Genomic DNA, 27763 nt, shown 5'->3' with positions numbered 1-27763 from the left:
CAATGGCAGTAATACCACAAGGATTCTAATTTATTCTACTGTCCCCTGCATCCAATAGGGAGAACAGCAAAGAATACAGATTCCAAAATGAAACAAAACTCGGTTCCAATGCTGACTTTTACACTTCAAGTTGTATGAACCTGATCGATTCACTCTATATTTGGGAGCCTTAGTTTTATCACCTCCTAAATAAGTCCTTGCAAGAATTAAAGTTCAGGGGACACAGTGGGTGTTTAGCCAATATGTACCCTTTACTTCTTTTCATCTTAGGCAGCACAGCCTCCTAAGTGGAAGATGAGGAAGGAAAGTTTGAACATTGACTCGGTAGTGAGATGAAAGCAGTTTGACTGAATGTCTGGTGATTCCTCTGAAATCTGTATTGCAGGGGTGGGGATGAGATGGATGCTGTGTGTATAGCAGATTCACCAAGGCACCAAGAGCCTTCCTCTCCTTTTCCCCTCTGTCTAAGTTCTAGTCAGACCAATTTCTCCTGGGGTCCACAGGAAACTCTAAGGATCGGAATAAAGCTCTTTCCCCAAGAACTCATTCCCTCATCTCTTCTGCATAGGTCATCCTGATGTCGAACAGCCCTGTAAGTCCAGTGTCCGCACCTGGAGCCCAAATTCAGCTGTCAACCCACACACGGTTCCTCCAGCCTGCCCTGAGCCTCAAGGCTGCTACCTCGAGCTGGAGTTCCTCTACCCCTTGGTCCCTGAGTCTCTGACCATTTGGGTGACCTTTGTCTCCACTGACTGGGACTCTAGTGGAGCTGTCAATGACATCAAACTGTTGACTGTCAGTGGGAAGAACATCTCCCTGGGTCCTCAGAATGTCTTCTGTGATGTCCCACTGACCATCAGACTCTGGGACGTGGGCGAGGAGGTGTATGGCATCCAAATCTACACGCTGGATGAGCACCTGGAGATCGATGCTGCCATGTTGACCTCCACTGCAGACACCCCACTCTGTCTACAGTGTAAGCCCCTGAAGTATAAGGTGGTCCGGGACCCTCCTCTCCAGGTGGATGTGGCCTCCATCCTACATCTCAATAGGAAATTCGTAGACATGTAAGTGCACTCTCTGAATAGGGAGTTTATTAAGTGGGTGGGTTGTGGAGGAACGTGAGGTGGGTCAGAGAGGCCTGGACGGGGGAAGGTTCATCACAGTCAAGACTCATTCTATGGATTGTAACCCATCATTGGGTGTAGATTTGTCTTAACATGGCAGAGTTGATATCATGGGAAGAGCAATAGGGAAGGAACCATTAGACCTGGATTTAGTGACAAATCTGATGTGTGACCTTAAGCCTCATAAGCCTTTCTTAATCTTAGTCATTCCAATAGTAAATGAAGGAGGTTGGATGAGAGTAGCAGTGAGAAAATCATTTATTACTAATGAAAGTAGAAGAACTGAAGTTTGCTAATGATTTTCTTCTTATATTAAATTGAAGACAATTTATGCATTTTGATTGCTTTTTCAGTGGGTGAATCGGGGGTGAAGTTATAGTAGATTGGGTGGGGGTTGGGCACAGTCCTAGGTATTTGCACAAAAATTGTGCTGGAAAGTGAATGTCAACTTTAACAGCACTTGTTTTTATCTTATTTCCTGAGGCAGAACAGTGGTTCAAACCCATTTGATCCTTAGGGCCTTTGCAGCTTTAGGTTTCCGTAACTCTTTCTGGATGCTCACTGCTCTTATGTGAAGTAGTACTTGTCTTTCATACTCACTTCTCGGCCAGGGAGGTGGCTCACTCCTGTAATCTCAGCACTTTGGGAGGCCGAGGCAGGCGGGTCAACTGAGGTCAGGAGTTTAAGACCAGCCTGGCTAACATGGTGAAACCCCGTCTCTACTAATAATACAAAAAAATTAGCTGGGTGTGGTGATGTACACCTGTAATCCCAGCTACGCGGGAGGCTGAGGCAGGAGAATTGCTTGAATCCAGGAGGCGGGGTTGCAGTGAACCGAGATCATGCCATTGCACTCCAGCCTCGGCCACAAGAGTGACATTCCATCTCAAAAAAAAAAAAAAAAAAAAAAAAAAAATTACTCACTTCTCAAGCCACCTCTCTATTACTTCTTCCCCAAACATCCTCAGAATTTCTGTCTTAGGAGGAAGACCGTCTTATAATGAAGCCATTAGTGCTTTTCCTGTGTACTAGAAAATGGGCTAAGGTCTTTGCATCTTTTACTCATTCCATCCTCTCCACAACCATAGCCCTATTATTCTTATTTTACAAAGAAGAAAATTGGGGCTTAGAGATGTGAAGTCACTTGTCCAAGATCACACAGTTAGGAAGTGGTAAAGGTAAGGATTGGAATTTCGTTCTGACTCCTAAGCCACTGCACTCAACTGGTGCTCAATTAAAGATGTGATTCCAACTTCTGTTTTAATCTACAAAAAGGATAGAGTCTTCGCCATCTAACTTGGGTGTCAATGGTTTCTATAGGCCTTTTGTGGCTCTTTATTTGGTTCTAAAATGATGTAAGACAATCTCTGCTCTGTCTACTTGAAAATATTCACTAAGCCAATCATTAATGGGAACCAAGTTCTAGAGGAAACTTTTAATCTTTTTAAAGGGCAGAACCACTTTCAAACACTTTACCAGCACTTCCTTTTACATACTAGCAATTAATGTGCACATCACAGGCAAACTCTTGCTAATTCATTGAATCAGAGATGAGGAACAGCTGTTTAAGAACTCAAAAAGAGCACTTGGTTTGTGTTTGAGAATGTACTTAAAATTTAAAGGATAGTCTTGCCTTAAAAATATTCCATAAACCTGTCTCTTCCATCTCCTCACTTGTCTAGAGTGGTAGAGTTCTATAAATATGCTTCCACTTAAACTTTCTTTATAAAACAATGGAGGGAAGAAATAATAGATGTTTTAAAGTCTCAGTTTAAACTCAGCTTTCATTTTTTTGCCTCGAGTTACGAGCCTATGAGAGCTGCCATGGGTTGATAAGTTTGAAATGGTGAAAATTAAACTGAATAAATGAAAGAACCCTTGGTGATTTAGCTTAGTTCTATTCTCAGCAAAATCTCAGCTAAATCACTAACTGGCTCTACCCTCAGGTGAGTCACTTGTCCTTTCTAGTCTTCCGATGCCTCAACTTTGCATGCAGGAGGTTGCACTGGATTAATTCTTCTCTCTCTCTCTTTTTTTTTTCTTTCCAAGACAGTCTTGCACTCTCGCCCAGGTTGGAGTGCAGTGGTGTGATCTTGGCTCGCTGCAACCTCCACCCCCCAGGTATAAGCAATTCTCCTGCCTCAGCCTCCTGAGTAGCTGGGATTACAGGCACGCACGACCACGCTGGGCTAATTTTTGTGTTTTTAGTAGAGACAGGGTTTCGCCAGGTTGGCCAGGCTGGTCTGAGAACTCCTGACCTCATGATCTGCCTACCTCAGCCTCCCAAAGTGCTGGGATTACAGGCATGAGCCACCGCACCTGGCCAGTTCTTCTCAATTTGGATTGCACATTTAAAAACTGGGACATTTAAAAATTGCCTGGGTCTCACTTGTATCCCATCTCCACTCTCCCCCGAGATATTTATTTAATGGTTAAGAATAAGGCCTGACCATTAGAACTTTTAAAATCTCATAAGGTGATTATAATTTGCAACAAGTTTAAACAAGTTTAAAAACCAGTGCCCTTAAACAAGTTCTCAAAGTGTGGCCCCAGACCAATGGCATCAGTATCACCTGGGAACTGAGAAAGGCCAGGCTCTCAGGCCCCAGTCCAGCCTAGTGAATCAGAAACTCTGAGTGCAGGGCCTCTCCAGGTAATTTGGATGCTAGTTAAAGTTTAATAGCCACTGCTCTAAATTATCTCCAAGGCCAGGAATCTCCAAATTCTCTTTCACTCATGCAACTACTTGCTCAACTCACAAATATGTAATGAGAACATTCTATATGCCAGATTCTGTACTGGAAACAGTATTAGGATGACTCAGACCAGTCCCTTTCTTGAAGGCACTCAAACTTAAGTGCTGAGCTCCTACCCACTTTGTAAAAGTGCCACGTACTGTGCCAAATCATCAGTAGTGAGGTCGACATTCTTATGCACAATTTGTTCTTTCATTCACTCTCCAAATATTTCTTTAGTCCCTACTATGTGTCAGGCACAAGGGCTAGACTGAGGCTTTCATCGGCCTTCCTCTTCGAATCTTTTGTGTTTCAAGGAGTTTATTGGAGATCTGGGCTGGGATGGGCTGGGCTTCCTGACCTGAATGTTCTCTGAGACTGAAAAAAGAGAAACACATCCTTCCAAATCAACCTACCATTTCAACTCCTTTATCTCTTGGTAATTTGAGTTCTGAACCCCACCACAAATACCTCTTTCTGTGTATATGTGTGTGTATGTGTATTTTGCTGCTTTCACATTTTTTCCATATCAAATAAATTGGCTCTTATACAAGTTCTATATAAAGACTGTTTTGGAGAAAAAGAGGAGAGGGAAAAAATGCTTTCTTTTTCTTTCCTGACTCAACCCATTACATGATTCCCTTTGACCTTTGTCTTCATTTTTTTTCTCTCAACAAAAATATTTATTCTTTCTGTTATCTACACTGGAGATAGTTTCCCAAGGTATGACAGTGATGAAGAGAGAGCCTTCTGTGCTTACCCCATGGAAACTTCTAGTAGACTGATTACTTTTGGCCAGGACCAGAAAGAAATGTGGAACATCTCCATCTCCCTTAAGTGGAAACCCCTCTATCGAATGAGAAATGACACTATCAGAAGAAAGGGTACCAGTGCCAACTCTGCTACAAACTCACCATATGACACAAAGACACACCGCATCACCTATTTGGACCTCAGTTTCCATATCTGTACAATGAGAGGCCAACACATTAAGCCCTTCTCTATGGGTAGACATAGAGAAGGTGTCTGGGGTAACAGGTGATTCACATACTTTTTTGTAGTAAAAGGAATTCAATAGGGATTATCTGTAAGAATCAGTACCCAGAGGAAACCTCACTGGTTCTGTATGCCCTACTGAAATGTGGACCACACTAATGACAACCACTTACTAAGTATTTCCTCTGCTTTAAGTGCCTTACAAACACTTCTGAGGTAGGTGAAAAAGCTTACATTCAGAGAGTAATTAAACTAACCTCATACAGCTAGTAATGACATAGACAGGCCTCAAACTTAAGTCTAATTCCAAATTCCACCTTCCTAACCACTACCCATACTACTTCCTACTACAATAATGTAAAGGCAGAATTTTAGAGCTGAGAAATGCATCCAATCTGGCCAAAGCTCTAAATATAGCAAGGGGAAGACAGGCTTACAAGTCAGAGGCCACTAGTCCGCAATCAGTCCCTGTGGCCCACCCTTGATGTCTTGGTGTCCAATAACACAAATTACACAGACAGTTCTTTATGCTTCTGGCTGGGAAGAAATAGCAGGGAAGCATCTTTTTCTCCACTTGGCTGTCAAGTGCTTCTACACTGAGCACTGTGCTCCTTGGCCTATATGGAATCTTCAGATTTCTCCAAGAAGTAAATACTCTGGACAAAACTGAGAAAGCAAAGTATAAAGCAAACCAGGAACAGTGAACAGTAGCTCACTCTCATCTACTTATTGGTCTGTCTCATTCATCCATCACTTCATGCAACAAATATTCACTGGGTATCTATTAGGTGCTATGCACTATTTTAAGAAATGGTGATCCAGTGGTGCTGAAAACTCAAGGTGCTCACAGTCTATGGGAAAAGAGAGGGACAGGCAAGCAGTGTCATTGCAGTAAAATAATATTCTGATGGAAGAAACAGAAACACAGAGTCAGAGGTTTCTAACCCAAACTTGGATGAATTGAAGTCTAAACTTAGAACTAGAATATAAACTCCCCGAGGGCTAGATTTTTTTCCTGTTTTTCTCCTGGTGCATTCCAAGCACCTAGAACAATTATAGACACAAGGTAAGCACTGAGAAAATGCTCTTTAAATGGTTCTGGAATGAAGAATGAGAAGGAATTTAGCATTTGAAGAGAAATGGAGAAGCCAAAATGTAGTAAGCTTGTACTATGTGTCAAGCACTAACTAGGGACTTTACATAGATAATCTCATTTGATCTAATCATCCCAACAACCCCACAATGTAGGTGGTCCTATCCCCAGATTATATATAGGGACTGGAAACTCAGAGAAGGAATGTGGATTATAGTTTACAGCTATCAAGGGGCAAAGCTGGGGTCTGTAAGTAGATCTGTCAACTCCAAAGCTAATGCTCTTGATCATTCATTCTCTGGTTGAACAAGTATGTTTGTTTATGCCTCTGTCTTCTTACGATCCTCAGTTGAGAGCTAGAAATATTCTTAAAAGTCATCTCTCTCAACTGGCTTATTTGTGTATCCCAATTTAGTCATCTATTAATTCTTCTCTCACATTCAGACCTGTAAAGCTTCCAACACAATCTATATCTATTTTATCTCACCTCCTTGGCATTCTCAATATAATTCTTCGGGGAAATGAATAGACATAAGGAAAGGAGATGTTTATGTGATCTGGGTGGACATTCTTGTGAGTCCAAATTTTACAAATCAGATCCAAATTTTTGCCTCTGAACTCCAAATGCTTTGAATACCCATCAATTAGAAACTTTAGTGCATTCATTAATTCACTTGCTCAGCAAGTATTTGTTGACTTCCAACATGAGCTTAACTACTTTCTAACCTCTAGGGATTCAATAATGAATACAGCAAGAAAAAGTTTTTGCTTTCATTGATTATTATCATGTAGTTGGGAGAGATAAAAGAAGCATGTTATTATATAATATCCCAGTTGGAAAAGATTTAGTGATTTTTAGATAGGTGGTCAGGAAAGTCCTCTCTGATGAGATGACATTTGAACAGAGACCAGAAGTGTCCCCCAGTAACTTATAATGAAAGCTAGCTGAGCTGCCATCCCTGGGATCCCAGCCTGTTTGGAATATGAATTTCTTATAACATGATCCTTAGTCCTTGATCACAGTTTGTGTTGTATTATATTTAACAGTGCTTGTGGTTTTTCCTTCACCTGGTTCATATTCTTAAGTACAAAATTTATGACACTTAAATGACACAATAGGGGCTCCATGGATACTTGTCGATCATGTGAAGAATAAGTCAGCAGTAGCAGAAAGTGGGCTCTAAGAAGATGCGTCTCTTGCTTTCAGATCTTAGTTATAACATTGATATGTGATGTCATATTAAGCCTCAGAGGATTTGGAAAGTTTAGCCCAAATCAGGGTCAGGTGAAGGCACAGGTGGCTCTTACATGCTGTTTCTATGGCTCTTGAGCTGAGTCACCACTTTCTTTCTTCCTTTTTTTTTCCTAAGCCTCATTTCTTTTTATAGCTCTTTCCGTTTCTCACCTTGTCATCCATACTTTGTTCTTGTATGTATTAATTTATTCATTCATTCATCCATCAACTAGTGAAAATCTAATATAATCCATGTTAAGTAATACTTGTCCCATTTAACAAATATTTATTAAATATCTATTCTGTGCTATGAATGCAGCCCTGATTAATACAGACATGATCTCTGGCCTCATGAGCACACGGTTCTAAATGAAAAATATTATACTGCAGCATGAAAAGTGTTATGGTGTGAGGAGCACGGGGGGCAGGGGGGCTGTGAGAAAACATGGGAAGGGTGTCTAACTGAGCTTGAATAGGTAAGGAGGGCTTCTTGGAAGAAGTGACATGTAAGCTGAGACTTGAAGGATGCATAACAGCTGATCATTGAAGAGGTTCACCACAGTTCAAATGGTTGAAACTAAGTGGATGTTCAGCCAAGATTGATAAATGAATGAAAGAATAAATGAAGGGAGGAAGGAACAAGCATACTGCATGTCAGAAGGGCATACTCAACCACAGATCAAATGTACAGCTTTGAGATGGAAATTGTATTAATTTGGGATATCTATCTACTTCAATTCTTAGATATACTTCAATCTTTTTAGCTGCTGTACAGTATCCCACAGTATGAATGTGCTACAGGTAATTTAGCCATACCCTTAATGGTGGGCATTTAGGTCACTTCACACATTTTTCTGCTGCAAGCAAATGTTGCAGTGAGCATTCTCGTACAAACATCCTTGCAGGCACATACATGCAAGCATTTTGCTAGGGTGAATACTGAGAAATTGCCGGTGATAAGCTATGGGCCTTTTTCATTTTAATGGACACAACTATGACTTTCTGGGCAGGTGAACTAGCTTCCACCCTACTAGCAGTGTGTGCCAAGACCTGCTATTTTGTATCATGACTGCTTATTATTTGGCATAATGAAAGTGTTTTTTCTTTGCACTTTTTTACCCACTTTGATGGGAAAAATATGACTTCTCATTGACGTTTCTGTTATGTGCTCTTAAGTAAGCATCTACTCAAATACATTTACTGGATAATTGCATTTCCTGTTCTATGACTTGTCTATTCATATCCTTAAGATGGGCCTCATCTTTAATCTCCTTCACACCTCTATTTCTCATTCGTTAAATTGGGATTTCAATGTCAGCCCTATTGCATGTCCATTAATGTTATCAGAATCCAGGGTGAAATAGGAAGTTAAGAGGGAAATAGCATTTATGCAGAAGTTACTCTGATTCTTCTTTTATGTATTGATATATTTATCAAATGCTGATTTAGTACAATCCCTGTGCTGAGAACCATGACACATTCTGAAGATACAATAGGTAACAAAAACCGGCCCGGTTTCTGCTCCCAGCAGGGCTTAAATTTAGTCACTGTGTTAACCATCTTCACATTGCTAATATGACTTGTAGCATTTACTACTGGTAGCACTAACATTACTGCTAACAATAACTACCATCTAGTGAAAACTTCATATATGCTCAGTACTTTTTTATAAGTCTACCAATGGTGTTTAGGTATTAGCATGCCTGACTTCTTAGATGGAGAAGCTCAGACTATAAGAGATAAGGTCATTGATTTAAGGTCCCCCAGTTAATAGATGCTAAAGCCAAGTTTTATATCCCTTTGCCTGACCCCAAAGGGTGTGCCTGGCAAGATACAAAGCACAGTCATTGTCATAATGACTGACAAAGGACAAGATGGTATCTTGATGGATGGAGAAAATGAATACTAAAATTAGATCTTCTTATTTCCAAAAGCAATAGAATAAACACCAAAGAGAGGAGAAAGCAAAATTTTTTTATTGTTTTTTTGAACATTTAAGCAGATGAGGAGGAGGAGGCTTAGGAAGTGTGGACATGGCCAAACCAGCATGATTTCCAGTAACCTGTTGCTGAAATGCATGATTCAGGCTGGACCCCTTCCTGAGCAGGGCCTTCTCCCACGCCTGCCCAGCATGGTTTTGCCTACATTCTGATGTCCCACCCACCAGAAGAGATGAGCAGCATCAGTATAGAGAGTTGTTTTTCCAAGCCCAGAATGAATACCACTGCTCTTAGCTCAGGCCAGGGGAGCACATAGTCAGCACAATCTCACTCTGGTTCTGGAAACCAGGCATTATCCACCTATGACTCCCTCTCATCAGTCTTGGCCAAGTATTTCTCAGAATGAAATATGGGTTCTGGGAATATTAGGATAAGCAAAAGGGCTTAACAAAATCAACTGATCTCCAGGGTCATTAACAGCCATAGAAGTGCTATCTCCAAGTGCCTTCTCAATTTTGAAAGGGTGAAGGGCTCCTGTTTGGTGCTAATACCACCAAAATTGCTTATATAAACTTTTATAGATTACTCTAATGCACTACTAAACTTTGTAGTAAGTAAACCATTATAGGTTCTCTTCTACAGATGGGCAAACTGAGACCCATAGAAGTTAAAAATTGAACCGATAGTTCCATTGATAAATTTATTCATTTGTTTGTTTCTACATTTATTCACTCGTGCATTTAATAGGAGTGCCTACTGCATGTCAATCTTTGTACTGGGAGTGTAACTCTGAATCTTATAATCTGGTAGGAGAGCTGAATAATAGTACACATAAAATTATAATTACAAACTGAAGAGTATTATTACAAGAGGTTATAATAGAATATACATCCCCCTTAAATTAAGAGAGAGTCTGTAGAAGATGAGTAAAGAGATAAGAAGGAGCCAGACTTTTATAAAAAGACAAAAAATAACAGATGTTGGCAAGGGTGTGGAGAAAAGGGAACTCTTATACACTTCTGGTGAAAATGTAAATTAGTACAACCTCTATGGAAAAGAGCATGGAGATTTTTCAAAGAACTACAAATAGAACTACTATTTGATCCAGCAATCCCACTCCTGGGTATCTACCCAAAGGAAGATAAATCATTATATCAGAAAGATACCTGCACCCATATGTTTATCACAGCACTGTTCACAATTGCAAAGATATGGAATCAACCTAAGCATCCATCAATGGATGATGGGATAAGGAAAATGAGGTATATGTACACAATGGAATATTACTCAGCCATTAAAAGGAATGGAATCTTGTCATTTGAAGCAGCATGGGTGGCACTGGAGGCTATTATCTTAAGTAAAACATCTCAGACATAGAGAGACAAATACCTCATATTCTCACTTAGAAGTGGGAGCTAAATAATGTGTACACATAGACATAGAGTATGGAGTGACAGACAATATGGACACTCAGAAGGGTGGGGGAATGGAAGGGGGTGGATGATGGGCAATTACTTAAGGGGCACAATGTACATTATTCAGACCGTAGATACCCCCCAAACCCTGAATTCACTCTGCCATCTATGCATGTAATAAAATTATATTTGTACCCCATAAATTTATACAAATAAAAAAAGGGGCCAGATTATGAAGAGTTTGTGGCTCATGTTGAGTTTAGATTTATTCATTATGAAATAGAGGGACTAAACCAATCAGGTCTGAGATTTTACAATACTGCCCTGGTACTCTGTGAAGAAAGGATTGAGGAAGGGTGAGTGAATCCATTTAGGGTTGACTGCTGAAGTCCAAACCAAAGATGATGATTATTTGCATAGAAAAGTGAATGAATTGGAGGTATGTTTTAAAGGTAGAACTAACAGGACTTGGTGACAGATTGGATTCAAGCAGTTTAGTAAGAAGTAGCTGTTTAATGATTCTCCAACTTCTGGTTTGAGTATCTGGAATGAGGGAAACGTTATTTCCTGAAATAGAGGAATATATTTTAATTTATTGTTTTGTTGGGCATGGGGTAGATCAAGAGTTCAGTCTTAGACATATTGTGTTTGAGACGCCCATGAGTCGTAAGAGAGGAAATGCTAAGAAGGCTGTTAAACACGTAGGACTGAAATTGCTCATGGCTGAACTGGAACTATTGCCACCCATGTCTACTTACAACATGGTAAGAAACCTCTCTGCAAAGTAACAGAATCTTTTTCCATAACCATAAAATTACTATCTCATCCACCATATTTTGTATCCCACTTATCTTTCAGAATCATTAAAAATAATCTGCTCAATCCTGATGCCATCCAAATAGAAAGAAAGCAATACTCTATATGGAAAATTGTGTGTAGTTAACATAACCCTTCCTGGTTTAGAATGATTTTAAAAGGCTTTGAGAAGGTGTTTTAAATGTGTATTTGAATGAATTATCCAAAATGCATTAGGCCTGTTCTCCATATAATGATAGGAAAAATGTAATAGGTCTTTACAATGGACCTGAGACACTTCCCATTAATATATAATCTCAAACAGATATCCTAATGTCCTCAACAGATTTTTCCCCCATTCTATAAAAGATGCTCAGATAAACTATGTAACGGGCCCACATACACCCAGCTGGTAAAATAATGGGTTTGATGACTCTAAGCTAGGACTATTTGTGTTATTATACAAGTGTAATACAAGAGTAATAATTATATCCATCATTTATTGGCTATGTACCAGGCATTGTGCTAAGTGCTTTAAAAATTTTTTCTTATTTAATCCTTTTAAAAAATTCTTTGAGCTTTTATTATTAGTTCCACTTTACAGCTGAGAAAACTAATGTTTAAGGACATTAAGAAACTTCCCTCTGGAAGAGTTAGAGGTGAGATTCTTAGCCACTTCAACCTTGTGCCTCTTATAAACATGCATGAATAAACTTGAGTGGAAAGAAACTTCCTGGCATGCAAGACTATTGGTTAGAATTGAGATGATTCTCCTCAGAAATGATCAGAGCCTAGACATTGAAGTCAAGTTTTTTAAAAAGCAAGGTTATAGATAGAAAAGAAAATGAAGGCCAAATGCGGTGGCTCATGCCTGTAATCCCAACAATTTGGGAGGCTGAGGTGGGAGGACTGCTTGAGCCAAAGAGTTCAAGACCAGCCCAGACAGCATAGAAAGACCCCATCTTGACAAAATAACAATAATAATAATTTAGCCAGGTGTAGTGGTGTGCACCTGTGGTTCCAGTTACTCAGGAGGGTGAGGGAGGAAGATCACTTGAGCCTGGGAGGGCAAGGCTGCAGTGGTGAGCCATGATTGTACCACTGCACTCCAGCTTGGGCAACAGAGTGAGACCCTGTCTCCAAGAATAAAAAAAAGAGAGAGAGAAAATAAATGTTGTTACCTTGGGGAAAGGGATGATGGGTCTTGATCATCCAGCTGCACCACATTGATAGAGGAAATGTGTCTATATCTGTCAGCAGAAAAACAAACAGAGCAATTGTTATATGTACAAATATTTCTATAGATGTCTATGGATTAATAGTTTCATGACATATTAATATCAATTCTGAGAGGGAAAAAGAGGTCTGTGTGTATGCAAGGAATGCTAGTTTCAACTCTATTCAGGAGGTCTTGTTCTGCAGAACTTCACAGAACATGCTACTTTTCCTTTTCATTGTGAGGCTCCCAGAGATTGCTGAAATGCTTTATGTAGTCTATTCTGACATTGTTTGAAAAAGGTACCCTGTTTTCTTATCACATATTATATGACTAGTGTTACTGAGGAAGCTCCTTTGGAAAATGATGAGTTAGTGAAATCAGGTTGCAATGTGTGTCCTGGTGTCACCTACTACTTTGTTATTTTCTGTTCACCCTGGGGGTAGGTAGGATGGACTAGACTTGGTTGTGCTGCTCCAATTCCTGATTTTTAAGAAAACAAATAAATGAAGAGGAAAGAGAAGGAAAATAACAGCTGTCAGAGCAATTACAGATGTGAGAAGAATGGAGGAATTTATCTCACACTGGGCATTGGCAAGAGGAATGGACAAAATCTATTCAGTCTGTGCTTGGAGACACTGAGAATCATGAGGGCAGGTCTTGGTGGGTTTATGTTGTGTCTGTTAAAACACAACCTCAGACACCACTTTAGAGATGCTGAATTTGGAATCAAGAGATCTGACTCCCACACCAGCACCAGCCTTGCTGTGGAACAGCTTTCTTCCATTGTTTAAGCTTAAGTTCCTTCCCTTGGACAAAGTGGGTGACTGTCCATATAGTCTAACAAGGAGTGGTGGGAAAAACTGATAAGATAATAGACTTGCAAGAACATGATGCAATCTAGTGAACTGTAAAGATTTAAATGTTCATGATTCTTTCTATTATTTGATTTTTCACTACGCTTATTCTTGGCCAGAGCCATGATAGAGAGTATGTGTAAAAGGCAAACACTCTGACACATACAGACACACACACATCAAGCAGTTTCCCGTAAACTCTACCAGGAGTTGCTATGCTTCAGTGTTGGGTTAGAAGAAGGAAAAGATAAATTGTACTTTAACCTTTGTAACTGAGCTAAAGAAAAAATAAGAGAGAAAACACACCATGTGCTGGCCCTGGATCAGGAGACCTGGATTCTAGTACTGGTATCCTGAAATTTTGTTGTGTCCTTGATCAGGTGGGTCCCCAACTGTGAACCCAAGACCCCTGTCTATAAAATAAAGGGGTAGGTCATAGCTCTGAAATTCTGTTCAGATTATCCTTTAGCTCTCACCTGCACTCAGTGCATCTAATTAAGTAAAGACGGAGGCAGCAGGTTACATGTCACGTTGTTAGTAAGTCTGAACTTTGAGTTTGGGGGCTGGCCATCTAGATCTAAAGAAAGCCTCCAGGCACAGTGGGACTCTCAGGACTCCATCTAGACCCAGCCTCTCTCTTAGGACTTACAAAGCTCTTCCTTTGAGACAATTTCAAAATGTTTTGGTGCATTTTTCCTGGATGGCATTTTAACTTGACACTGAGATATTAGAGGTGGGGGCTGTGTAATATCTGCCATGTTATTCTCTACCCTTAGCTTCTTGTGCAAGGCCAGACATCATGTAGATGGTCAATAAATACAGATAAATAAATGCATGCATGCATGAATAAATGGATCAGTAAACCCTGTGGTACATCAATAAGTGGTCAGAAAATCATGATAATACACATCATATCTGGTATATTGAAGGTCTTTCTTTTAAATTCTAAGGTGGATTAGTTACTAGAGGATTGAAAGGACAAATGAGAATCTTACAGCATGGTCACTGCTCCTCTTGGGGCCTCAGCTCTCTTATCCTTAAAGCAAAGGCATTGGGCCAGAAGGTGTAATTCTGTGTTTCATTCATTCAACAGGCAATTATTTAGCACTGTCTGTGTAACAGGTCCTATAGTAGGCAGTGAAGATAAACCAGTCAGTAAGGGACATACTAGCCTTTCAGGAGCTTAGTCTACTTAATGTGAAAGTAAACATATAAACAAGTGATATCTAACAGTGCAAAAGCTGTTATGTAAAGGGAAGCACATGGGCTAAGAGCTCCTCACTCAGCTTCACAGGTTAGTGAGAATCTCCTGAAAGAGGTAGCAACTAAGCCAAGGCAAGAAAATTTAGCCAGGGAAGGAAAGTGAGACTGCTTGCTCAGGGTGGTGGCTGTGGGTAAAATTTCAAGAAGAGAGTTTGAGCAAAGAGGCCAGAGAGGTTGACAGGGGTTAGATCGTGATGATCCCAGAGTTCATTGCTGTAAGGTCTGGACTTCATCCTGAGAGTGGTGATGAGCCATTGAGTGTCTGTAGGTAAGAGAAGATCTTCATTAGATTTGGTTTTAGGACATCTTTTTGGCTGTGTGTGTATGTCTGGATAGAAGTAAGGATGGAGGCATAGATCAAAATGGTAAACGAGGAAAAGCAATGTTGCCAAAACTGAAGTAGATGATGGCACTTGTCTATGGTGGTCAAGTGGAAATGGAGAGCACCGGATGGGGCTGAGGGATATTAATGGGATAAAATACTTGGAAAACTAATCAAAAGGAGGAGGCAGGTGAGTGTGTTATGAAAGATGCCTGTGTTACTGGCATCACTGAAACACACAATGAATGCAGCTATAGAGGCATATTTGGGTTTGGATGAAACAAGGAGAAGGAGTTCAAAAGTGCCTTCCAGTTGCTGGCCTGTGAATCAGAGGCAGGCATACAGGCAGTTCACCTTCAGCCACAACATTTCTTTCCTATGCAGAGATGCAGGAGCAATTGAGGCATACATATGCATGTTTGCATGCATGTGTGTGTGTGCATGTACATGCATGCATGAGTACCCGTGTGTGTGTGTGTGTGTGTGTGCGTGTGTGTGTGTGTGTTGGGAGCAGGCAAACAAAGACCTGTGAGACCACCTGTTTTCATCATCCGCTGATTCTCAAAGTGTAGTCCAATGTTCTAAAGAGGTCCCATGGGGGATCGGGGGTTAATCTTCCATAGAACTAATACCTATAACGTTACAAGGCTCAGGCTTTGTTTTCTACCCAGGATTAATCATTCACTCATGGGCTTTAATACAAGCCAGACACCACCTCACTGTGCAAAGCAATGCCAGCTCCCCTTCCATTCTGATGCTAGCTTTTACATTCTTGTTGTCAGAGTGGGAACTAGGTTTTTGCCCCAGTTTCAGAATCCCATGAAGTGAAAAGTTTAGAAACTTCCATCCAAGGATATTAGTCAAAAATGCCAGGACAGCTGGACTCAGCCATTAATTTGCCATATGACTTGTGGCCATTTATTTCCCATATCTGGGCTTTAGTATCCATCCCACAATGAGAAACTTGGAGTAAGTGATATTCAAAGTCATCCAGCTCTGATTTCTACATATTTGTGTTTCCTTCTTGAGGTAGGCTCTGTGGATACGAAGTCAGTCTCCAAAAATTTTAAGCAGAGAATTTTGAGATGCTTGAACTTCTTACTGTCCAGGAATTAGACTGAAAAACTCTCAGACCTGGAAAGATTATTGAAGATCATCTATGCCAGGACTGACACTTGACATATGAGAGAATTGAGCTGAAAGAGGAAGCCACTTCTTCAGAGTCACACAGCCATTCAATGGCAGAACAGAGAATTGAACTTAGCGCTCCTAATTCCCAGTCCAGGTGTTTCTTCCCCTATGTAACAGAGTGCTGGACATTGGCCAGACCTTGGGACTCACATTTGAACTCAGCTCCCTCTGATCATAGAGAAGTCTCCCTTGTTTTCTGGGAATGAAATCTTAGAGAGCTGACATAGTAACATCATGGCAGCTGGTGCCGGTGACGGGGTTGGTATAGGAAATGAGAGAACACATTTGGCTAAGCTCAGGGTTCATGTGACCCTCCAAGAGTCTTCATTTCAAAACAAACTCAACCTTTTAGGTTCAAGTTCTCTCTCATCAGAAATGTGACTTCCTGCTTCTAAGAAGCAAGGCTTACAAAAGAGCTCAGAAGACTTCGTGGACATCAAATAGCTCTTACAAAATAGCGTTTTGAAGAGTTAAGTGTAAATGAATCAGAAACATAAGGATTACATTTTCCCCAAGTGCACATGGGTTTCAGAATTGAGGGGAAATGTAGTTTGCTAACTGCACGCTGGTTTTCATGGAACTCAAGCCACTCCTGGGAAGGGTAAGGGGAGAGAAGAAAGAGAAGCCCAGTCCCCAAATGGTTTTAGATGTGGTGCCAAATTCGAAAATGCTGTTGGGTTTGCCCTCTGCCAGTAATAAAATTGCTGGCCACCCAGAGAGGCCACAGGGAGGAGAAAGGAGATGGCTTTCCTTACTGGCCCCTAGTCCTCCACAACTGTGTTCAGTTAGTGCCACTCAATCACCAGCTGTCACTGGGGCCCTCCGTTGGACTCCCTGGCCCTGACTTGGCCTCGATTTTCACACTCTGCAGCGTGGCTGTTTACCTCCAACTGTATCTGGTGTTTTGGCTCCCAGAGTCCTTGGTGACTGGTCAGCTTGTCACAAGCCCCTGCTCTGTAATCAAGTGACCTGTCCATCACCAGTAGAATGTTTGGGGAAGCTGTCACACATTGCCTTTGGTTGCATTCAGGAAAAAACAAGAGTTCTTTGTAGATCTTTTCCTCTCTCCCTTCTTTAATGCTATCCAGGTGTGGAGTTTCCTCCAAACTGTTAAATGTCTTCCCTTCAAATCTCAGTCTGACACAAATTACCAGTTAAATCTCAGGACTGCTGTTACCTTATCCCGGGATTTGAAGCTCTGGATCTTTTATAATTTCCACATTGTCCCTCCATTCTTTCCCTTCTATTTTGTTTTATTGCACCAAGAAAGTAGAAAATCATTTCAATTGGTGGTAAAAGATGATTAAAACAAAATAACAAAGGCCTTGGCTGCAAACTGTTAGTTTTATTAAATTGGCTACTGTGTTTTAAATTAGTACCAGGGCAAATCTTTGGACAATTATATCAAAGATTGCTGGAATTAATCAGTCACATGTACACAATTGCTCCTTTCAGAACCTTGTACAGAGTAAGGATGTCGTTGCCAGTAGGAAAAGAATGAGTTTTGCATTACCTGTGTGAGAGGGATGGACCCTAGCCCCATTGAGAAGGAATCCAAATGCCCAATGGAGTCTCAGATCTCTGTCATCTCATTTTTCATTTATTTAATCCAGACAATGGGTTGGAGCTCACAGTGACCACCAGGAGAAATAAGAAAATGGATGTTACAAGGCAAAAGGCCATTTTCCCAAAGATTTTTTCTTGGCACTGAGTCCTCAGCATGACAGCTTTGCTTTAATAGGGGGGCACCTGAAGTGGAAAGGCTGCAGTCTACTGAGTAGCTGGGTCCAGAAAGAGGGAAGATGGGTGTGGTGGGATCCCAGGCTATACAAAGACTGGAGGCAGATTCAGTATCTCAACTACCCTTAGCACATCTAAGTTCTGACTTCTACAGCTGGAGATAGGCTGGAGGCTTGGAGAATTATTGCATTCAGTTCCTTGCGTTTACAACAGTGATTCTCCGTCACTTGATGATTCAAGCCCCAACATCTCACCTCAGAGCCTCCTGCCATCTACTGCACACTCCACCCAACCATTTTAGCGAAACATTTCCACTTCCTTTGGTTTACCGTGAATTTCAGTCTAAATGAACTGTTCTTAATCTAGAAAAATTTACCTCTGTCTTGTTTTATGCTGTTTCTACTGCTCAGAGCACTACACTTATCACTCACATTTTTTGATATGTGTGCTTTCTCAAACTATTAATTCATTCAACAGATATTGCTGAGAACTTATTCTGTGCTAGGCACTGCACCAGGCACAGAGATACAGCAAGGAAGGGCTAATGTTCTCTGTCCTTGAAGCACTTAACATACACCAAGGTAGTCAGGCATTCAACATGTGATTGCAAAATGTGTGCTCACTTTTGTAATAAAGTATGGGACACTAAGGATACCTGTGGAAGGAAACCGACATAACCCAGCTATCAAAAAAAAGCCTCCCTAAGCCTTTCTCGTTCTTTAAACCACTATTTGGTCTTCCTCTGCTAGCACTCTCCAAACTCTACTTTGTGTTACAATCACACTCTACTTGGTTTATCCTCTCTTTTGCCCTTTGAACTGTTTGAAACCAATGGCAGTATCTTCTTCATCTTTGAGTCCTCCATTTTGACTGAACTTCATACATTTTTTAAAAAATTGAACAATAAAAGTGATGTCCAGAGAAAAATAGCTGATTGGGCCACAATCACAACAAAAACTAATAAAACAGTAGCCATTTTTTTTCTGATACTTGTTCCACAGTCAGTATGTTAAAGTATCTTTCAAAATATTTCTTCCCAAGGGCATACAATACTTTCTGTCTCAGATCCTTACCCCTCACCACCAATAAAAAGTGAGACCAAAGTACCTCTCAGTCAACAGAAATAAAAGGTTTCCTTAAAAATTCAGAGTAATACTCAGACAAAATTGGAATTAAGGCATACATAGTCATCACTCAGTGGAAAAAACTGTGTGTATATAACTTTAATATGTGAATATTAAGAAATAAATTCTTTTGAGAAGACTAATCACAGCTCCAACGCCATTCAGTAAAGAAGGACATTTTGTAAGTTTTAGTTATTGTTAAATAAAATAGAATATAAAAATATCTAGCATACTACCAAAATTTTCTAGGTACTCAATTTATTCCATCCTACAGGGAATATTTGGTCTCTTTGCCTTCAGGTACTGCCTTTTCAACTTTCCTTCCAAACTCAGTATCTATACTGCTACCTAAATGGTCTTCCACCAAACATGTATGATGATGTCATTTGCTGGGAAAGCCAGTCCTTTCCTCTTTCTCCTGATGACTTCTGACTTTCTCCAGTCAAGCCAGTATACCTCCTTGGGAAATTTTCTCACTCCCTCCCCATCATCAAGGGTAAGAAACCAACCCTCTGTGCTCCTACAGCCCCTACATTTTTTTAGGCTGTTTTAAAGCCTCAATTTTAATGTTGTCTCTTCCCTGCCATCCAATGAGCATCCTAAAAGCAGGACCATAATGTGTTCATCTTTGCATCCCAGAAACCAGTGAAGGCTATTTGGATGGATAAGTGTAAGCATACCTAAAACAATACAAATATATTTATTCAGAAATTTTAAAAAACAATCAAACCATAAATATAATCAGCTAGCATTAAGCTACTATCTGGGTTTACTTGTCAGTCTTTCTTCATGAACACTAAATATGAAGTGATATTACAAATTTGTGATCTTATATTTATACAAAATAATGTGTGTATGTGTGTTTATACGTAGAAAGATACTGAAAGGGCCGGGCATGGTGGCTCACACCTGTAATCCCAGCACTTTGGGAGGCCGGGGTGGGCGGATCACAAGGTCAGGAGATCGAGACCATCCCGGCTAATATGGTGAAACCCCGTCTCTACTAAAAATACAAAAAATTAGCCGGGCGTGGTGGTGGGCGCCTGTAGTCCCAGCTACTCAGGAAGCTGAGGCAGGAGAATGGCATGAACCTGGGAGGCGGAGCTTGCAGTGAGCCAAGATTGCACCACTGCACTCCAGCCTGGGTGACAGAGCAAGACTCCGTCTCAAAAAAAAAAAAAAAAAAAAAAGAAAGACACTGAAAGGATCCTGACCAAAACGTTCCTGGTAGCTGTCTCAGGATAATGGAATTTGAGATTATTCTACTCTAATTCTTTCATATAGCCTTCTAATTTGCTATAATAAGCATAGATGATTTTTATGTTGGGGAGAGAAAAGCAATTGAGATTATATACTGTCACTTCCCAGTCTTTTTTTAAAAGTCAGCTTCCATTCTAAAGATATGTTAGAGTTGAAACTATTGTTCTCTACCTTTCTACATTTAAAAAACATATAATATAATATACTCTGAGTTTCACCTTCCTAAAATACTTTAGAACCATAAAGGGAAGCTTGTTTTATCTTTAAATAGTTTTTGTGGTCTGTATTTTACTGGATATTACTATATGGCTCACTAGGGTGTGCTCATCCAAAAAGTCAGCTCAATGTCTTGGAAAGATAAAGGGTTCTAGAGTCAAACAGCATGGTTTAAATCTTGTTTTATAATTGTTACATCTCTGACATTGAGCAGATGACTGAACTACATTGAATCGCAACTAAAAAATTAAAATAATTTCTGCCTTTCAGGTTTATATTAGAAATAGTATGGAAAATTTGGTAAAGTAACTAAACTAAAAACTTTTCCAATATGAGCATCCATTGGATATTCTAGATAAAATATTACAGATATAACTAGCATCCTTTAAAATGCATGACTGAGATTAGAAAAACAGAAAAGGATATTTCCAGGGGCAAGACATGCAAGAAATAAAATAGAACTGGGAACTAAACAGGTAAACCCTGGATCTAAATTTGTGGTTGGTATAGTTTGGATAAGGGAGAGCCATCAGTTTTGGCAATTGAGTGGCTTGAATATTCTTGTTCACCCCAGGAGAGATGTGGCTTTGCAACTCTGCAAGGTAGTGTATTGGGACCAACACTTTTAAAATAAGGATTTTAAATGAGATTTTCAGGACCCCTGAAGCGACCCCTGAAAATCTACATGTTTGGTGAAAGGGTGTACTAGGGAAAAAATATGTATATGCATATGTCTAGCTACCTACCTTAATACCATGACAATTAACATGATTTGATTTAACTGTCATCTTACTATCTTTGCCTAGGATCTAAGTGGAAATTTATAACCATTGTCTTATACCTCAAAAGACTTGATGTTTGAATTTATACTGCTCAGTATGGTGTGAAAATGCCTGAGCTGAAAAATTAAGTGAAAAAAAAAAAAGATTCCAGGTTAGTGATGTTGCAGGGATACCTAGAAATTAACGTAAAATCGCTCTGAGGGAGGACATGGACTTGACCCAGGGAGCACATGATTCCCACAGATTAAAACCCACTGAATCTGAAAATTAAAAACATGAAAAAAGTAAACAAGGCATCAAAATAAGGGTCAGTAAACAACCTAAGGGCTTTTTACTAAATTTCGACTTTGGTGAGAAGTATACAAATTAGTATTTTAGAATAAACAGAATACAATAACAACGAAAAATAAATAAAACTAGAAAGTACAATTTTCACAGTTAAGATGAACAAAGAAGAGACAAATAATGGAAATTTAAAAATTCGAGAAATCCAAGTGAAGGGAAGAAAGGAGGAAAGGAATAAATAAGCAAGGAAAAAGTGGAAACATAAGTCATTATACTAATCAGATTAAAGCCAGTTGGATGAAGATAGAGCTTCTCTAGTCAGATTTAACTCAAGAGTTTTGCTGAAAGGTTAAAGGTAAAGGTGGGGACAATATTTACCAGGTAAATGCTAACTAAACAAATTAATATAGTTTTCAGACTAAGGAAACATTTGGCAAATATGTTACTGTGATTTAAAAAAAGAAGTCACCACATAATGATAAAAGGAAGATATTATGATTTACAACCTGAATTTATGAAATAATATGACCTGAAAATATATAAGTCAATGACTTTTACCTAAAAAAAGATAAATGCATGACATTGTGATATTTTAACACATTTTTCTCAATAATTTATAGATCAAGCAAACTAAAATATAGTAATAATCTAGAAGATCTTGAACAACACAAAAAAGTTTGAGCTGATAAAAATGTATAGAACCCTGATACAGAACTAAATTATGAATATTTCCTTCTTGAATAGAGATGTAGACTATTTTTTAAAGTTTTTTTTTTACCATGTACTAGGCCACAAAACAAATTTAAACAAATATCAAAGTATCAGTATCAGATAGAACATAAGCTCTGTCCACAATGCAGCGCATTAACAAACAAAACACAAATAAGCAAATGAAAAAGGTAAAACTTTTCAATCAATGGAATTTCTAACAAGCAAAAATCTTATATATTTGCCAATAGAATTCAGCAATGTATTAAAAACCACATACAATGTTAAAGAGGTGACTTTAATATTAGGTGGTCTATTAATGTAATTCACAATATTTGTGAATTAAATAATTTTTAAAACAGGAATTTTTACTAGATGTAGTTTTTAAAACCCTGTAAAATCAGATTCCTTCATGATGAAAAAATTATAGTAAACTGGGAATAAGTACAATGTAAAAAGTTTTTTGATCACAGGGTCATCTTCAGAATGCCCAGTTTTGCCATTGGTCTCCTACCTAGCGCAGCTGGACAAAAAATAAAAACAAAAGGCTGGGCACGGTGGCTCAAGCCTGTAATCCCAGCGCTTTGGGAGGCCGAGGCGGGCGGATCATGAGGTCCGGAGATCGAGACCATCCTGGCTAGAGACGGTGAAACCCCGTCTCTATTAAAAATACAAAAAAATTAGTGGGGCATGGTGGCGGGCGCCTGTAGTCCCAGCTACTCGGGAGGCTGAGGCAGGAGAATGGCGTGAACCCCGGACGCGGAGCTTGCAGTGAGCCGAGATCGCGCCACTGCACTCCAGCCTGGGCGACAGAGCGAGACTCCGTCTCAAAAAACAAAAAACAAAAAAAGTCTGAGGATTGAAAAGGAAACGACAAAACTAACAGTATTCTTCATCTACTGGAAACAATATAGAAAAATTACTAATAATCAACAATTACTAGAACAAATAAAACAGTCTATGAGGACTTCTAAATATAACATAAATTTATATAAAACTCAATTATTTTTATTATCCCCAAACTATTAGAATACAAATAAACCTACACGTAATTATGTGTATGTGCGTGTGTGTCTAAATAGCTAGATAAAAAGCCACTATTTACTATAGGACTGACACCTATAAAATGCTTAGAGTAAGGCATATATTGCTAATAAAAAATCATCACCATTTTTATGATGAAAGCTTTAAAACTTTACTGAAACTATAAAAGAAGACCTAAATAAGTAAAAAGATAAACTGTGTGCATAAATGGGGGAAGACACAGTATCATAAAAATGCCCTTTCTCCTCAAATACACTGATACATTCAATGAAATTGGAATCAAAATCCCAACAGGCATTTGTAAGGAGAAAGCTTCACATGGAATTTCACATGGAAGAGCAAGGGGCCCTTTTGAAAAGGAAAACTATAGAATGAACTTATAATGTAAATCAAGACTTTTATGTTGCTGTGGAAATCGCTATAGACTGCTACCGATAAAACAGTAGATAAAAAATAGGCCAATGAGGCTGGGTGGCATGGATCATGCCTGTAATCCCAGCACTTTGAGAGGCCAAGGCAGGCAGATCGCCTGAGGTCGGGAGTTTGATACCAGCCTTACGAACATGGAGAAACCCTGTCTCTATTAAAAATACAAAATTAGCCAGGCGTGGTGGCGCATGCCTGTAATCCCAGCTACTGGGAAGGCTGAGGCAGGAGAATCCCTTGAACCCGGGAGGCGGAGGTTGAGGTGAGCCGAGATCGCACCATTGCACTCCAGCCTGGGCAACAAGAGCAAAAATTGACCAATGAAACAAGATAACCCAGAAAAAAAAATTATGAAAGTACTGAAATGATATATGGCAAAGGCAGTATTACAATTCCGTAGTGAAAGGATTAACTGTTATCTTAAAGAGATTAACTAGGTGCTGGACAAATAATTTTAATACATATTTGGGGGGAAAACAATCCTTATTCCACATCATTTAAAAAACTATACTGTGGGCCAGGCATGGTGGCTTACGCCTGTAATCCCAACACTTTGGGAGGCCAAGGCAGGTGGATCACCTGAGGTCAGGGGTTCAAAAGCAGCCTGGCCAACATGGTAAAACCCCATCTCTACTAAAAATATAAAATTCGCCAGGCATGGTGGCACATGCCTGTAATCCCAGCTACTTGGGAGGCTGAGGCAGGAGAATTGCTTGAACATGGGAGGCAGAGGTTGCAGTGAGCCGAGATTGCTCCACTGCACTCCAGCCTGGACAACAATAATGAAACTCCATCTAAAAAATAATAATAGTAAAAAATAATAATAATAAAAAAAACCTATATTGTAGGTGCTTGAAACCATATAGGTAACAAACAAAACCTTAAAATTATTGAAAGGAAATAAAAAAGACTATTTTATGATCTTAGATTAAAGGAATGTTTATTCAACAACATATGAAAAACACAAATCATGAAGGATACAAAATTCTCTTATCAACAAAGCAGCATAAACATAATGAAAAATTAGGAGTCATAGACTATGAAATGGTATTTACAATGGCTTTAATTATAAAGAATTAATATCCAGTATATGTAAATATACTTATGTATTAATATAGAAAAACAAAATTTAAAATAGGCAAAAAGATGAACAAACAATATGCATGACTAGAAACCTACTTGATCCACAAACATGTGAAAAGATACTCAGGCTTGTTAGTAATCAGGGAAAGGCAAAATAAAACAATAATTAAGTATCATTTAGTAACCATCAGATTGACCAAAAAAATTACATATTTGGCAGAATCAAGTGCTGACAAGGACCAGCACTTTGGGAATGGGAAGCCTTTGTGCAGATGTGTTAATTGATACAATCATTTTGGTAAATACTTTGGCAATATCTAATAGTTGAAGATGCAATTATCTTAACCTAATGATACCATTTTAGCCTTTTTTCCCTCAGAAAACTCTTGCTATGTGCACAGAGGAAAAGAACACAAATATTTAAAGTAACATTGTAAATAATAAACACAGTGATTAAATAACAATAATAGCAATAATAAAAGAACCAACCTAGGTATCTATCAAGAAAAGAATGGCCAAATAAAGTGTGATATATTCATATGGTAAAATATTTATGTTAGTGAAAATAAATACGCCAGATCTACTTGTAGCAATATGTGTGATCTCAAACAATGCTAAGGAAAAAAGAAAAACAGCCAGCTACAAAATAAGTATAGTATTGAAACATCTATGAAATTTAAAATATGTAAAATAATACATTGTGCAAAAAGTGTAAAAATGTGCATGGGAAGGAAATGAGATACAGGAGGAGCATACAGGTGGGTTTAAACTTGATCAGTATTTATTCCTTTCACACCAAAAACAAAAGATATGAAGAAAATATGGCACAATGTTATAATTTGACAAAGCTGTATAGTAAGCCTATGAAAATTTGTTATAGTATAGTCTGTACTTTTCTATATAAGTGAAGTATTTTCTAATTAAAACAATAATAATAGCATGTATAGTCTTTGGCACATCATCTCAGGCTCAAAAAGTGAATGTTTCCTTCCCTTCCCATTCTTGGCTGGAGGGTTATATACAAAGTGCCCAGACATTACCCTCTGGTTCTTAGCTCAAGGCTACACTGGAATACTTGGACTCTTCCTGAGCCAAAGGCATCCTAGGTGGTCCCATCTTACATCTTCTAACTCAGACAATCTGGGTGGTAGGTCCAGACCTACACACGTTCTCAGTGCAGAATTTTAAATGCTGAAGCAGTTTCTAGCCTATGGAAAAGCTCAAGACATAAGGATACAACACAACACTCCTCCTTAAATTAGACCCATGGATTGCAGAACTAATCATCACATCCTTCCCAGATTCTTCTTTCATAGTTAAAAAAAAATGGGTGGACAGAAAGAGGAAATGGCTTGTCCATGGTCAATGAGTCAACGGTAGTATTTCATAGGGAAATACTATGAAATTAATACAGAAAAACAAAGATTTGGAAGTCATGAAACACAAATTCCAAATCTTTCAACTGGTCTTTGTATGTAAGGTCTTTGTTATCAAAAACAAAGTCTTTTGATTTCTATTCTGCTGTACTTTGAGAAAGCTTGGGGCTTCTGTCTTTGGAAAGCACTGTCTTGGAATGGAGTTAGACAGAACTGGTTCAAATCCCTACTCCATGACAAAAATATTGTGACTATCGGCAAGTAGCTTAATCTTCCTAAGTGTTAGTTTCCTCATCTCACAAGGAGGATAATTATTCAAGGGATTGTTCTTTTGGTTGAGACTGTAAATACAAAATATGGTACGTAGTGCGTAGCATATAATAAGTAGGCAACACATAGAAACTATGATAGCTGTTTTTATTCCAGAGGATGAAGTTTTAAAGAAATATAACACAGTTTAGTTATAGAGACTATTTGAAGAGATAGACAATGATAAATGAATGCTATGATATAGAAAAAATAGGATCAATAGTGAGTATTTAAGGAGCTCAGAGAGAGTTTTCTGGAAGAAGCAAAATGTGATGTTTCCATAGGGTAATGAGGCTGTCTCTCCCCTTCCTCCTATATGACTTTTTTGTTTCTTATTTGACCTTCACAGTGGTATGGGACAAGAATCAAACATCCTAATTAAAAGACAGAAAAACAGACCCCCACAAAATCACATGACTTGTCTACAGGATAGGTTTTAATTGACCTATCATATTAACTACATACCAATACACTTTAATTTATGCATTTTAAATGCATATTTAAGCTTAAGTCATAAGGTGCTTACCCTCCTTATGTATATATTAATATTTTAGATAATGATTTCACAACCTGTAATTAAATTTTAGTGTAAGTTGTGCTCTAAATTCGATATACATTTACCATCAGTATGACTTTCTGAGGCAGAATACTGAGATTATATCAACCAGAAATGCCAGCATTTTTGTTTCTAATTATCAGAAATACAACCCTATGGCACATATGCCATTTGCGATATGTGTTAAAGAATGACGGTTAAATGTAGAAAAAAGTGTTTTGTTTTGTTTTGTTTTAAAAAAAAATGCATGAGGGCCAGGCACAGTGGCTCATGCCTGTAATCCCAGCACTTTGGGAGGCCGAGTGAGGAGGCTCACTGGATCCCAGGTGTTCTAAACCAGCCTGCGCAACCTGATTAGACCCCATCTCTACAAAATATATTTTAAAAATTAGCCACTGTGGTGGTGCATGCCTGTAGTCCCAGCTACTCGGGAGGCTGAGGTGGGAGGATTGGTTGAGCCAGCGAATTTGAGGCTACAGTGAGAGCTGTGACTTCTGCCTGGGTGACAGAGCAAGACTGTCTTAAAAAAAAAAAAATTGCAAAGATTCCACAGAACAACCCTTCAAAATAGACAAACAACTTCATCACATTTAAATATATTAGCTACAAACATAAAATATTCAGATGCAGACTTTATGATTTACTACTACTGATGGTTGAAGTTTAAAAA

At 39.0% G+C, this 27763-nt stretch overlaps 1 protein-coding gene across 1 annotated transcript in view; it reads left to right on the top strand.

The window, feature by feature from the left end:
* PAPPA (pappalysin 1) overlaps window positions 1–27763 on the top strand; it is a 248195-nt gene that overhangs the window by 80787 nt on the left and 139645 nt on the right. Inside the window, exon 7 of the mRNA XM_016961539.4 lies at window positions 569–1067. Within this exon, the coding sequence (XP_016817028.3) occupies window positions 569–1067 (499 nt within the window). The remainder of the gene's footprint in view (window positions 1–568; window positions 1068–27763) is intronic.

The sequence above is a fragment of the Pan troglodytes genome, chromosome 11 (genome assembly GCF_028858775.2).
Source record: "Pan troglodytes isolate AG18354 chromosome 11, NHGRI_mPanTro3-v2.0_pri, whole genome shotgun sequence".
NCBI lineage: Eukaryota > Metazoa > Chordata > Mammalia > Primates > Hominidae > Pan > Pan troglodytes.
The sequence above is the reverse complement of the archived record's forward strand: the minus strand, read 5'-3'. Positions and strand labels throughout refer to the sequence as shown.